This window comes from Balearica regulorum, chromosome 25, assembly GCF_011004875.1.
Source record: "Balearica regulorum gibbericeps isolate bBalReg1 chromosome 25, bBalReg1.pri, whole genome shotgun sequence".
Taxonomy (NCBI): domain Eukaryota; kingdom Metazoa; phylum Chordata; class Aves; order Gruiformes; family Gruidae; genus Balearica; species Balearica regulorum.
This window is the reverse complement of record NC_046208.1, coordinates 42,836-55,891: the sequence shown is the minus strand read 5'-3', so window position 1 is coordinate 55,891 and position 13,056 is coordinate 42,836. Positions and strand designations below refer to the sequence as shown.

The following is a 13,056-nucleotide window of genomic DNA, read 5'->3' as shown; positions in this document are numbered from 1 at the left end:
TTGGAGGAAAGGCTCCAGCTTCCCCTTTTACCAAGAGGAGAGCTGGGTTCCTAGCTGGCCCAGAGCCACAGAAACAGCTCCAGAGCAGAGGTGGAGGAAAAGACTTGGCTCCCAGTCCTCCGATGCAACCAGGAGAGCCTCATGCTCAGAGTGGACAGCTGCATTTTCCCCTTGAGATTCAATCCCTGTAAAGAGGTGGAGTTTTCCCATGTTTCTAATAAAACTGAAATCCATAGAACTTTGTTTTCCCATGACTGATCAATGGGGTATTCCACCAGAGAAGAATGAAAGCAGGGCATGGTGACTGGGAAGCATCATACTTTGAAAAAACAGGGCAACTTGCAGAGTGAAGAGTTTTGGGGTTGGGTTTTTCTCTCACCCCCTCAATCTAAACCACAAGGCAGCCATGCAAAGCCATCTATAGCCTATGATAAGTGCATGTGGGCTCTGGGACATTGCTGAGCGCACCCTGGCTGGCTCTTACTGTGGCTGCAGAGATGTGCTGGCGAGCCCTGAGCTTTTGCTCTGCAGCAGCTTTGGATGTCTTGGTGCACAGGATCTGATGATGAGCTGGGCACAGGCACAGGATTGGTGCCAGGCATCAACCAGAGCCTGATTCCACAGCACCCATCACCCATATTGCCTTTAATCTCACTACCATCCCTCTCTACCCCACAAACACCACCCCCTTTTTAATTTTTTTAATTATCAAATTAGCATAATTGCACTAAGTTCAGAGCAACTGTTCTCAGCCTGGACTTCGCTTGCCATTTTCTGCTTCTGTTCCAGGTCTGAAGAAGGCTTTGTTTCTGTGAAACCTCTCTGCATTTTCCAGCTATACCAGTTGGTCAGGTAATAGTTATTACCTCTCCCTCCACACCTTTCTTCCTCTGCCAGGATCGCTGCTGAGTGTGTGAGTTCCCCCTGGGGATAGCGTGCATGGCGAGATCCCAGGACACTGCCTTGGCACAGTTCCTGCTTGGGCAGCGAGCTCGGAGGGGTGAGATTATAGCTGAAAACTTTTACCTTCAATGGTGGGGCAGGTTGGACCATGGCAGCATCCTGAGATCTTGCCATGCATGATCTCTGATCACCTCGAGAGCAGAGTTTCTTGGATTGCCCAGGACGAGACTTCCCAGGACTAAGGTGTGCAGGGTGAGGACAAGCCGTCAGTGAGTCCTGGCGTCGTGCTAGGCTGTGGCTGCTCTGCTGAATTAAGCTTGGAAAGGAAAAAAATGGGTGGAGAAGACTCTGTGTGCTGTGCAACCACCCTGGTCAGGCAGGGGGTGGTCCTGTCCCCAGTTAGGGGGATGCTGATGGAGATGGAGGGTCAGGTGGAAACACAAAGGCTGGGCCTCTGTGCTTGCTGAGGGAGTGAATGTAAATTTTCCAGATAACTGTGACCCCTGATCTAACTCTAATTTTCAGGACAGTTTTCATATTGAGTCTTAAAAGTTCTACTGGATATCGCGGCACCCCAAGTGCTAATAACCATGCTAGACATAAGTGTCCCCATCAGTTGCCATCAGCCCTAACCCTCTTTTCCCAGGGACAAAAGTGAGCAGTTCAGCTCAGTATCCCTGAATAGGCCGAAGGAGGGTATGTGATGTCCAGAGCAATCCAGTTGTCCTTCTGGTTTGGAGCCCAAACCCAAAAACACCTCCCAACAATGGCTTCCCCTTGTTTGCACTGCCAGCCACCCAGCTAGCCTGAGTCTGCTGCAGAAAGTCCCATGGGGCTGCCTTTTTCTGTCCCTAAAGAAATGCAGTGTTTTTCTGGGAAGACTGAGCTCTGCTGGAGACCACAGACTTGTTGATGCTGCTTCCTTCCTGCCCGGGTGCCTGTCTGGGTGCCTGCACTTTGCCCTGAGTTTATAGCATTTTCTGTACAAGCTCACTACACAGGGACCAGGGTGTGCTGCAAACACCCGTGGTTTGGCACAGGTTTGAAACCATGGATGCTGCGATTCTTCTGGATACCTTGGGAACACGGACAAGGCACTGCTACAACCACCAAGAGCACCCCGTGGGGGCTGAGCCTTGGCATCTTCCACAGTGCAATCAGGCAGAAGACACAATCTTGTGTGAATTCTCACCAATTCTCCCCTCTAGCCCTGCTCCGGGGATGAGCTGGCACATTCCCAGCTGCTTGCACTCAGCCAGCTGCAGTTTTGGGGGCTGTGATATAGAAAATTATAGGATGAGTGGGGAAGTGTGAGCTTATTTGGCCCAAAAGATGGATTCATCTCATGCTCTCTTGAAACATTGCTTGGATTAAGCCTTAAAATGGGGCTTTCCCAATTCCCATGGCTCCAGTGCCTGTGATAAGGCAGCCAGCAGGAGAACTTGTGCCTGGGTGAGCAAGCTCTGAAGGCTTTTCCAAAACCAGAGGAGAAAGTGGGGTATGGAGAGCCCACAGATAGCTGTCTTGGCACTGACACCCGAACCGTGCTGCTTGGGAGGTTGGTGCGTCGCTGGAGCCCAGTGAGAGCTGCAGCATGTGGGAGGGACAGAGGGTGGCTGTGCATGAGGCTGGGGGGGGTCTCAGCAGAGGTTGTGGGGTACTGGGGACACCAGGGAGCAGCCTGGTGGGGGGCTGGAAGAGATGGGTCCAGAGCAAGTCTGATCCCAGGGCACATTGCTGGTCTGAGCACCGGCACGGGGATGTCTCAGGGTGTCAGGAAAGGACTGAGGTGTCTTCCCCACCGAACTGTGGAACAACACTTGCCCCTGGCCAATGCTCCTGCAGTGACGAGCCCACGCGGTGCTCTGCCCGGGAGACCGTCCTTTAATACACATGTAGCCGCACAGGTACATCTCAGGCTGCGCTTGTGGAGGATGGGGAAGTGGCAGGGCCAGCAGCCATCTCTAGGGCCTCTCTGCAGTGGTAGGGAGGGAAGGGATGGATGGTGACCTCTTGAAGACAACATGGCCAATGCGGGTGATACTGGGGAGCCGCTGTGCTGGGGCTATGTGGGGTTGATGACAGAGCTGCAAGAAAGAAGTTCAGATCTCCTTCCCACACAGTTGTCCACGTGTTTCAGCTTGGTGGTGAATTCGGGGTGAGGGTGTAAAGAGCACAGAGGGGCAGCAAGGGAAAGGGAGGCAGGCAGCAGGGCTTGGGAGGCTCTTCTTCCCGATGCTCCTGTGGGAAAGAAACAGAGCAGAGCAGTGGGGCAGAAGAGGAGCTTTCGGGCTGCTGAAAGCTAGTGCCAGTGATGCCTGCAATTGGTGTGGGCAGCAGACCCCAGAGAGCTGAGGAGGACAAGTTAGGAGAGGGGGATAGCTGCTGGCAGGGGCTCCATGGCAGGGACGTGTGAGGCAGGCACTAGTCCCAAGTGTGGGGTGGGAGATGGGGCAGGTGATGCCTTTTTCTGTAACGACTAGGGTGATTTCTGCAGTTTCCTGGCCACAAGTGCAGATCAGGGATGCTGCAGGGAGCACGGAGCATCACAGGGGAAGGAGGATGGATCCCCTACCTCTCACTGGCCCGTGGGGGACTTGGCAGCGTCGAACATCTTCTTTCTCCCCTCCATCCCTGACATGGCCTCCACGTTCTTGCGCCAGTCGCCCACTTCCACGGGGCGCTCCTGTGGGGAGGGATGGGGGTCACAATGGCCGTATGATGGGGTGGCCAGCAGCCTCACGCTGTCCCACCTCATTGCACAGAGCCCTCGGTCCCGGTGTGCAGGCACCACGGGGATGGCAGCTGCCTGGTTGCAAACACCCTCTCCCTCAGTGCCAGCCCTGCTGTGTGCCCCTGCACATGGAGCTGGCCAGGAAGATGGCAAACAGTGGCCTGATCTCTGCAGGGAGGTCTGGTTTCATGGGGATACCCCCCAAAAGCGTGGCTAAGTTGCATTAATGTACCAGAAGGCACAAAAATCCCAAAATATCTCTTTAGGAACAAGAAACTAGCACATGGGACTTACTCTGGATTTACACCACTGCTCTGGGGAAAATGCAAGCAAAAACACTTTCTGCAGAGAACTTCCAGCCCACATAAAACCCATCTCCACCTTCTCCAAGTTTTTGGAGGGGACTGAGATTGCTGGTGTGACAGTGAGAGCCTGGCAGATGCTTTTAGAGCAGAAAGGGGAGATGACAGCAGCTCTGGGAGCGTGCCCAGGTATTGCTCTGCCAACCCACAAGCATTCATAGATTACAAGCCATGCCCCAAAATCATCTCACGACATCTAAAATAAACTCAGATCTATTCACCACCTGGCGTTGGGGACTGTAAACACAGTTTTCTATCCAAAGGACTGAAAATGTGCTATACTAGCAACAAGGGGAAAAAAAAGAATAAATAATTGAAAACTGAGATTCTCATCCAGTCTGCTGAGCTGGGACCAAAGGGTAAAACCCCTTTGGGGAGAGGCCCTAGGAAAGCAGCACAACTCTTGCAGTTGGGGTGCCTGCACACCCCAGGGAGGTTTGGGCATCACTGTCCATCTCTGGTACTGAGACACACTTTCCCCTCTCGCACCTCTGCAAAGCTGGTGTGAACTGGGCTGTTTATCTCAGACGAAGTGTGCTTGCTGGTCTTGCTCTGTCTTATCTAATCTGGATCTGGGAGTTTTCTGGGTGTTTCCTGGGGGTGATTGCACCCTAGAAGACCAAATACCAAACTCTCTGCAAGTGCAGCTCAATGGACATGCCAAGAAGGCCCTGGCTGAAAGACCCCCACATGCTCTGAGATGGAAGAGCATCATGGACTCAGGCCTAATTCTCACTTGCTATTGTCCATCAGTTACCTGGCCCGGTCAAACTGTTCCCACATGGTCCTACAACATCCCGCAATGGGCACTGCCTTACAAGACTGCCCACAAGCACAACCCATGCAGGTTTCACAGGGGACCTTTGAGAAGGGCAAGTGCATCCCTAGGAGGTGTCTTCATTCTGGCCTCTAGAATAGTCACTCACCTTCTCTGTGTCTTCCTTCTTGACAGACTTCAAGTTGGCTCTCAGATCCATGGAAACCTTGTGCTTGGAGCCCAGCAGAGCCCTCAGCATGGCATCGGCGGAGACGCGGACTCGCCTAAGGGGGGGTCGCTTGAACTTTCCTCGGAGATCAAGCACTTTGATTTTCAGATCTTTAATCTGCAGGTGGAGGAAAGGAGGAGGAGTGGGAGGTCATCGCATGGCTGCCTTGCACGAAAAGCTCCTGTGTGAAGCAGGAGTCTCTGCTGACATGGATCTCCAGAGGGGGTCTGTTCCTCTCCTGGAGCCATGAGGACCACCTTCACCAAGGGACTGTCCACCTGAGCATACAGCTGTTGTCGTTGCCTTGCCCCTGCTGGGATGGCAGCCATACAGTAAGAAGGACCTCTCAGACCCACAAGGGGTGACCAGAAGAGTGAGGAGGTTGCCTGTGGACCCAGTGGACAGCTTGAGCTCCCTGAGGCAGGGATGAACCTTGTGCTGAGTGATGCCTTGCAGAGCAAATACCAGCCCTTAGATAAGCCTGGCGCATGCCCCACATCCAAGCTCGGCCCAGTCCATGACAGACCCCTATCGACGTCCAAGCTACCGTCTGGAAGGGAGTTAATGTCAAAGCAAACAGCCCATCCTGCCTCCTACCTCCCGAGTGTTATGGTTGCATTTCGCTTCGATGTCGTATCTCTCTTCATCCACAATTTCAACCTTCTCGTGCAGCTCCCTGCACAGGTCCTGGGGGCCAAGCACAACAGGTGAGCAGTGAGTGATGCCCCCCATGCTCCCAAGGACCTCACTCCAACCTCAGACCTGAGAAATACCTGGAGCTGGCTCAAGGAAAGCCCACTGGTGTGCAGTGGTGTGATCCGCTCAGACAGATATCTTTCCTTCTCTGACTGCTTGTCCACGATCTCCTGTTCCCATTCCTCCTTCGCTTTTGCCAGCATCAAACTCTATGAGCACAAGTAAATGGCAGAGGTGTGAACAAATAGGCTCCTCTGTTCCCCCCGAGCCTCCTCATGCAATGTCTGTAGGATGGGACAGTCCTGTCTGCCTCCCAAACCTCCTTCCTGCTGTAGCTGTCCTCCCAAAATCACTGTGCTGCTGCAACACACATCAAAAAATCCATACGCCTTTTGTGTGGTGTCCCTGAAGGCAGTGGGAACAGCAGGGCCAGAGATACCACAGGGCTGCGGTGGTGGGGTCCCGATGGATGCTGATGTCGGCATTTTCTTTGCATCGCTTTGCTCTGCTGTGGCAGTAGATGATTTTCCCAAGCCACAATCCGGGGATCTACCAAGCTTGTGCTGCAGAGCTGCTGGTGCACAAACACGAGGTTTGTGGCTTTAGAGAACAAGGCATCAGAGTATCCCGCTGCTTTAGTAAAGTGGAGGTGAGGGGAGGTTTGTTTGGTGCATGGACCACAGAGCCCACATGAGTGAGGATTTTTGAGAAGACAAGAGGTGGGAATGGGAGCTGCTCCCCAAGGCCCATACTTCTGCCATTCCTCATCGCTGTCCCTCCAACCACGCAGTTCAACCTGGCTCCTTTTCCCCAGCAAGACAAACCCCAGGGAGTTTCCAACCCTCAGGACTCACCTTCAACAAGAGTTTGCGTGAGGCTGTGATCTTGGATTTTCTCTAGGGGAAAGGGGAGAAAATAAAGAACCAATTGAAAACAAACTCACAGCAAATGCAGAGTAGCATCAAGATGGCTCCCGAAAGGAAAGTCACTTACCTCCCTGCAGACAGGCATATGTTCAGGAAGGAGCAATAAGGAACAAGAGAAGAGAACAGGGCATCAGTGGATAAGAGTGAAAAAGAAGTGACCATCAAGAAAAGCATCTCAAGTGATTGCAGTTGGCTTCCTTATTTCTCTATCTAATAGTTGCCACCTGCAAGTGAGCCAGGCCTGAGATGACTGTGCTCTCTGGAAATGCAGTGGGCACTCAGGACCACTGCTCAAAAAGCAAAAATGCACCTCAAATGCCGCACACGAGCTGTCATGGTGCCCATCCTGCCAGCTCCAGCTGCAGTTCAGGCCACGACACCCTCATTCATGTGTTCCCTGCGCAGGATGCTTGGATCCTGTTCAGGCTTGCAGGGCTGGGGTATGTCCATGTCATTGCTTGATGAAAGCCTTGCAAGGAGGTTTCTCGCTTATGTTCACACATTGGAGAATATGTTATATTTGTACGATGTGCTACGAAGAACCTCACGGCAAAGCAAGCGATGTTGCCCACCTCAGAACCTTATTTCCAGATCTAGGAATGCTCCAAGGTTTGAATCGGGGCATTGAAATGGCTAAAAAATTTTATTTAAACACAGTTTTTGCAAGAGGAATGGCACAGAGGTCTTGAGCATTGGCTGGTCTCCCAGCTGAATCCCCCAAAGAAAGGACAAGCTCAGCCAGCACGAGCAGCCCAGTGGCCAGGCAAGGATTTAATGAAATCCAAGGGAAAACTCTACTTACGGCTCTGGCATTGTGGTGTCACACTGTTCACCTGAAAAAAAAAAAAAAAAAAAAAAAAAGAGAGAGAGAGAAAGAAGCTGAAACAAAGGAGCAAATCCCAAATCCACCCAAACTCAGAAAGCAGCAGTGGTGGTGGCAGGGTGCTCCTGAGGTCCGGTGCTGCCCCGTGCTGTCAGCAGACGGAAACGACTCTGTGGCTTTGCCATCTCACTGTGAAACACCGAGACGAACCCCATAGCTCTGAGGAAACCTTATTTCAGGCAAGTCCCAGCCTGCCTCCAGCCAGCCCTGCAGAACTCGGTCTCCTGCTCCTCGGGGGTTTTCCCAAGCACCGAGCTGCTCCTCCGCCGGCTGCGTCACCCACCCCAGCTCAGGGCGAGGGGCTGGAGGCAAGTGTGGCTGGAAAGCACAGGAGAATTGGGTGCCTTGGGGTCCCCCACATCATGTTAGTGCAGGGAGCCCTGTCCCGCAGCTCCCCATGGGCAACCGCAAGGACAGTGGAACCAAAATCCGTCTCAGGAGAGACAGAGCAAGGGGCAACAAGTCATGGCCAAGCAGCTGAGCAGATTCCTTTAGCATCCATGTCCCCGGTGAAATACTTACAGTTTCATATTTTAAATTTTCTTGGTAATACTATGCCCTGGCAGCTGCTTCAAAATGTACTGCCTCGCTAGCTCCCCTGGCACTGCCTCTAACACTTCCCTCTCTTGCCAAGAAGCCAGGGCACTGCGTAAATCTGAGTAATAGAAAAATGTGTGGGAAAATGCCAATCAACTTATTCTTTTTCTCTTTCCAACTAGGAGTTACAAACTGCTGCCGCATTTCAGGAAGAAACAGCATTTTCCAGTAGTGGGTTTAGTCCTTTTCCTTTGCACTGAAAGGGCAAAGCAGGGATTTTTTTTTTTCCCTCAATCTCTTTGCATCTCCCTAAATTTGGAAAGTGTTTTAAACCCCAAAGGTTCCTGATGGAGGAAAGAAAAAGGAACAACCCTGGTCTCAGACAACTGATCCCAGACGTGGAGCCTGTGCAGAGCAAGTCTCAGTGCACCTCCCAGCTCCATCCGCTTGTCCCTGTCCCCTCCCTGTGCCCTCCACTGCCTGGCCAGACCCGTGGCCTGAAGGAATGGAGTCTGTGGGGAAAATGCCGTTTAATCCCAGCAGGAATCATCTCCCCTAGAGCCTGCCAGATCTCTGGATTTACAAAGAAAAACCCCAAGAACAGGATTTTTTTTTCTTCCCAAAGCCATATAAGTCAGATGCAGTCAGAGCTGCCTCTTTGGAGGTTTTGGTGATACGGCAAATGTCCCAGAGGATTTGCAGGGAAGGCAGCTCCTCTTGCCTGACACCAGTGCACTGAGCAGGTCGGGACCCAGCTGCTCCCCTGCCCCAATTTATTCTGGGAGAGGCAGAAAAGCCTTTGCTCTCTGGAGGTGAGCAAGGGCTGGGCGAATCCTCTCAGTGTCTCCCTCCTTCCCCTTCGGAGCAAAGTCCAGCGTCCCTAGAAGGTGGGACCCACACTGCACCTCGGGCTGATGACCTCTACCAAGGTCAATACATTTTTAGGACCAGATATTTCTAAATTGGCTTCCCGGAGGACAGCCAGGACTCAGCTGTGCTGGTAAGACATCCCCAGCAATCTCGTGTGGGGACTTTTGGGCTCTAGCTGGATCTAGAGCATCCACAAGACACTTTGCTCTCTGATGGGGACAAGAGGATCTGAACAAGCTAATTCTGCACTGTTTACATGCCCCCAGGTGTGAAAAGCTTAAAAAGCTTAATAAACCATTAAACCATGGAAATCCTTAAAAAGAAATCCCCAGTCAATCCTGACATCCTCCCCCATCCCAGGGGACCAGACACATACCATGAACACACGACTGGCTACCATGATGCCCCACACACACTGCTCACACCCTGAACCTCACCTCCCTGGTCACACAAGTGATCATGAGCAGTCAGGCTAGGACAGAAGAACAAATGCTCCCGAAAATGGTCCTATTTGCCAGTTTTCAGGAAAATCGAGCAAATCTCAGCTCCAAAGCCGGGCTGGGGATTTTAGCAGTATTTCTCCCCATTGCAGTCTCACCAATCCTCTCTGCAAGAGCAGAGAAAATGTCTGAGCAACCTCAGGCAGGGAGAGAAATTCAGACAAATTTGCTGCCAGGGGATCCTCTCTGCCACGCCACCACATACAAGTAACAGTGGTCCCACGCTTGTGCCCATGTCGCCACTAGCACACCTGGGGAGTCACGGGTGGGGGGACCCTCAGGGCAGCACCTTACCTCAGGGCCGTGCAGGAGGGAGGTGATGCCTGGCCTCCGGAGAGCCGCACACTGCCAGGGGCCAGCAGTGCAGGGGGAGTATTAAATCACAGCCTGCCTGCAAGTGGTCAGTAAAAATAGCACAAATCCCCTCTTGTGTGCACACGTTTGCTGCTAGCCCCAGTGCCCCATGACGTGCTGCACACACCTGGGGCATGGTTTCGAACACTGGGTGACACATGCACATCACCAACAGGCGTTAGTGCACCCGTGTTTTATTGCCCCCATGGCCCCCACGTGATTTGGTGAATTCCTGTGCTGTTTGCATGTGAATCACCCCAGCTTGGCCACTACTCACTGCCTGACACCTTACTCACATGCGTGTTGTGTGTGAGCACGCAGATGTGCCGAGTCAGGCTGGCCGCGGTGCATTGGCAGTGCCAGTGCAGATGGGGTGTATTCGTCACGGCACATCTTACCTTGCTCCTCTCTGATGTAAACCAGCATCAGAGATGCCAGAAAACCCCTGAGTCTGCAAGGAGGCAGAAACCATGAGCGGAAACACTGCAGTGTTTTAATTTGCAGAAAATGTCCTGATTTTTTTCTTTCTTTCTTTTTTTTTCTCTTTTATTTCTTTTCTTTTTTTCTTTCAGAAAGTCTCTGAAGGGGAGGTAGGGGGATGTGAGCAGCCTGGACAGCTGATGTGATGCTCACCCCCATGCACAGCGGTGCACACAGCTCTACAACGCTGCAAGCACAAAGCGACATCCCTACAGGAGCGCTGGCCAAGGACCCTCCCTGGAGCCACCAGAGCTGGCAGGGCAGGAGGGCGAATCGCCACGGGCCAGGACAGGGCACGTTGCCGAGTGGTGATGGGGTAAAATGGCAAAGGTGAGGTTACAGCATCAGGACAGATGATCGGCTGGGACCAAGGATGGGACAGTCCCTTCTTTGAGGAGCAGGACCATCCAGGCTCACCCAGCACAGCATAGCAGGTTAGGAAGATTGAGTAGCTTTCAGCCCCTTGTTTTCCCTGTGAAATTCCTGAAAAGCAGCAAAAAAGCTGCTGTCTCGGCCCTGCCCCCCCCCCCCGCCCCAAGCCCCTTGCCCAGTGTCCCCACAGAGGGAGGCTTCGTGCGGCAGAGGACTGCAGGGGCAGGAGACACCTGTTCCCTGGGATATTTTTAGGGGCAAGTTTAGGAGCAAACAATTCCCAGCGTGCAGCCCAGCAGGGACAATGCCCGGTATTTTAATCCTGAGGCTATTATGGTCACAGAGGGACATGCAGCTGCATGCATGGGGTAGCTCCCATGGTGGGGAGCAAAGACAGCCCCCCTGTCCTGCAGAGCAGGGGATGTGGTGCTGCCTTCCCTGGCTTCTTCCCCAGCTCCTTTCCTCCTCTTTGGGCACAAAGGAGGGAGCTGTGCCCTGGTGGGAGGCGATGCAGCAGCCCCCAAGTTGGTGCGAGGTCGGTGATGGTGACAGTGGCAGTGGCAGTGGCAGCCCCATCCTTTTTTGACCTGCACTAGTCAAGTCCCAGCAAGCACAGGAGAAACCCCCCTGTGCCCAGCCTCCTCAGGGACCTCTCCAAGGACGTTTCCCCTTCCCTAAATTCAAGCACCAGTCCCACAGATCTGCTCCCAGCCACTGAGGAGGAGACTTTATACCAGCCCTGTTAGACCTTTATAAGGCAAAAGCTCCCGCGGGGCCATGCCTCCAGCATCTTTCCTCCCAGCTGCCTTGGGATTGTTTTCAGAGCACAGAGGAGCCAAAATTAGCCCCTGACAAAGGCACTGCATTCCCCACAGCCATGCCCCGGGGACTCAACCAGCTCACGCTGCCTGGGGACAGGGGCTGCTTTGAATGCCATTTGCTCCAGTCTCAGGTTTCGTCCTCTGCTGGGACCTGGAGTGAGGAGGAGGAAAGGATGGGTGAGGGATGGGATAGTGGGACCCCTTGATTCGGGGCTTCAGCACCAGTTTCAAAGCCATGGGGGGCTGGCAGAAGAGGCACCAGCAGTAGCGCAGGATCTCACCATCCCTCCTCTCCAGCTGACATGATGAGGACATTTTGGTTCTCCATTGCTGGTTTGCAAACTGCAATGAGCTGCCTCAAGATGAGGGGTTGTTTTATTAGGTAGCACCTGGGGTTGTGGACACCCCTCTGAGCTGCTGGCAGGTAGGAAGGGGACAGGTTGGAAATCTACGGGGCAGACCAGTGCTGAGGCCAAATTCAAAGGAAAATAATATCCCTCCGTTCCTGGGAGCCACTCATTCAAGTGAAGGGTTCCCCATGGGCTGCCACTGAGGGGATGGAAGTCAACCAAAAGTTCCCAGAGAGCTGTATGGGGAGGCCAGACCCACCCAGGACCAAGTGTCCAGGGACAGTCTGTTTGTTCCTAAACGTCCCAGTGGTCCTACAGGTCACCTGTGTTCTGTCTCTGACAAGTGGACAACCTTGCATATGTTTAGACAGATGTGGGCAGTTTCTCTTACCTCTGGACATTCTGAGTCCCTGGAGGGTGTTGGTGCTTCCTCGTCATTGGACATCAGCCCAACAAGCATGGCAGGGGCCACCACAGCTACCCTCTGGCTTTGGGAGAACTGCACTGGGGCTGCAATGGTTCCTTGCTCCTTAAGATGCTGGGCCTCCAAATTCACAGGTACCCAACCCCTGTGAGCAGTTTGGTTGCCCCACATGAAGCCTATTCCACTGAAGAAGCAGACTTGCAGCAGTGCTGGAGGGATCTCTTTCCCTCCTCAAGGCCGTGAAGCCATCCCACTCATCCTGTCCTTGCTCTCTTCCAAGCACCGTCCTCATTTCGTCAACCCTGATGGCATTCACAAAGACAACAGGCTTCCCAGGGCATCCGGGACCGACTTAGAAACAACAGCTGAGCCTCTGTTGTCCTTTGGGACCTCACCCTCCAAACATGGCCATCCCACCCCTTAGCTGCCACACTCAGAGCCAGCCCCAAATGTGGGGGGATGGCAGGAGCCCACCAGCTGCCTCAGGTTTGTCACTGCTCTGGGACAGAGGATGCCCCGCAGATTCACCGTGGGGTGGGAGAAGGTTTCCCCTCTGTGCAACAGCTCAGAGACACTGGAACATAGAGGTCACCTCCTACAAGCAAGGTGATTGCAAGGCTGCAGGACTGCAGTGTCATGTTGCAATGAAGCTGTGACTTGTCCTGAAAAACACCTGCCTGAGTGTTTCTCCTGCAGATCACCTGGCAGCTCTCACTCCTCAGGAGCTGCCAGAAGGGATCCAGCTAGTTGCAACTGCTCTGTTGATTTGTGACAGCCACCCAGGGATGCTCTCCAACAATCAATGCTTCCTCAGCCTGCTGCATCTGTGAGTCTTACCAGACTTGGGTGATGCCCTGA

At 53.2% G+C, this 13,056-nt stretch overlaps 1 protein-coding gene across 1 annotated transcript; it reads right to left on the bottom strand.

The window, feature by feature from the left end:
* Positions 1-2,771: 2,771 nt before the first annotated feature.
* On the bottom strand, positions 2,772-9,887 carry TNNI1 (troponin I1, slow skeletal type). The gene is given in 9 exon segments (XM_010305812.2): positions 2,772-3,144; positions 3,479-3,589; positions 4,926-5,102; positions 5,583-5,672; positions 5,759-5,890; positions 6,536-6,577; positions 6,675-6,678; positions 9,692-9,779; positions 9,782-9,887. Coding segments are annotated over 8 exon segments (747 nt in total). The 3' UTR covers positions 2,772-3,144; positions 3,479-3,481.
* Positions 9,888-13,056: the final 3,169 nt, after the last annotated feature.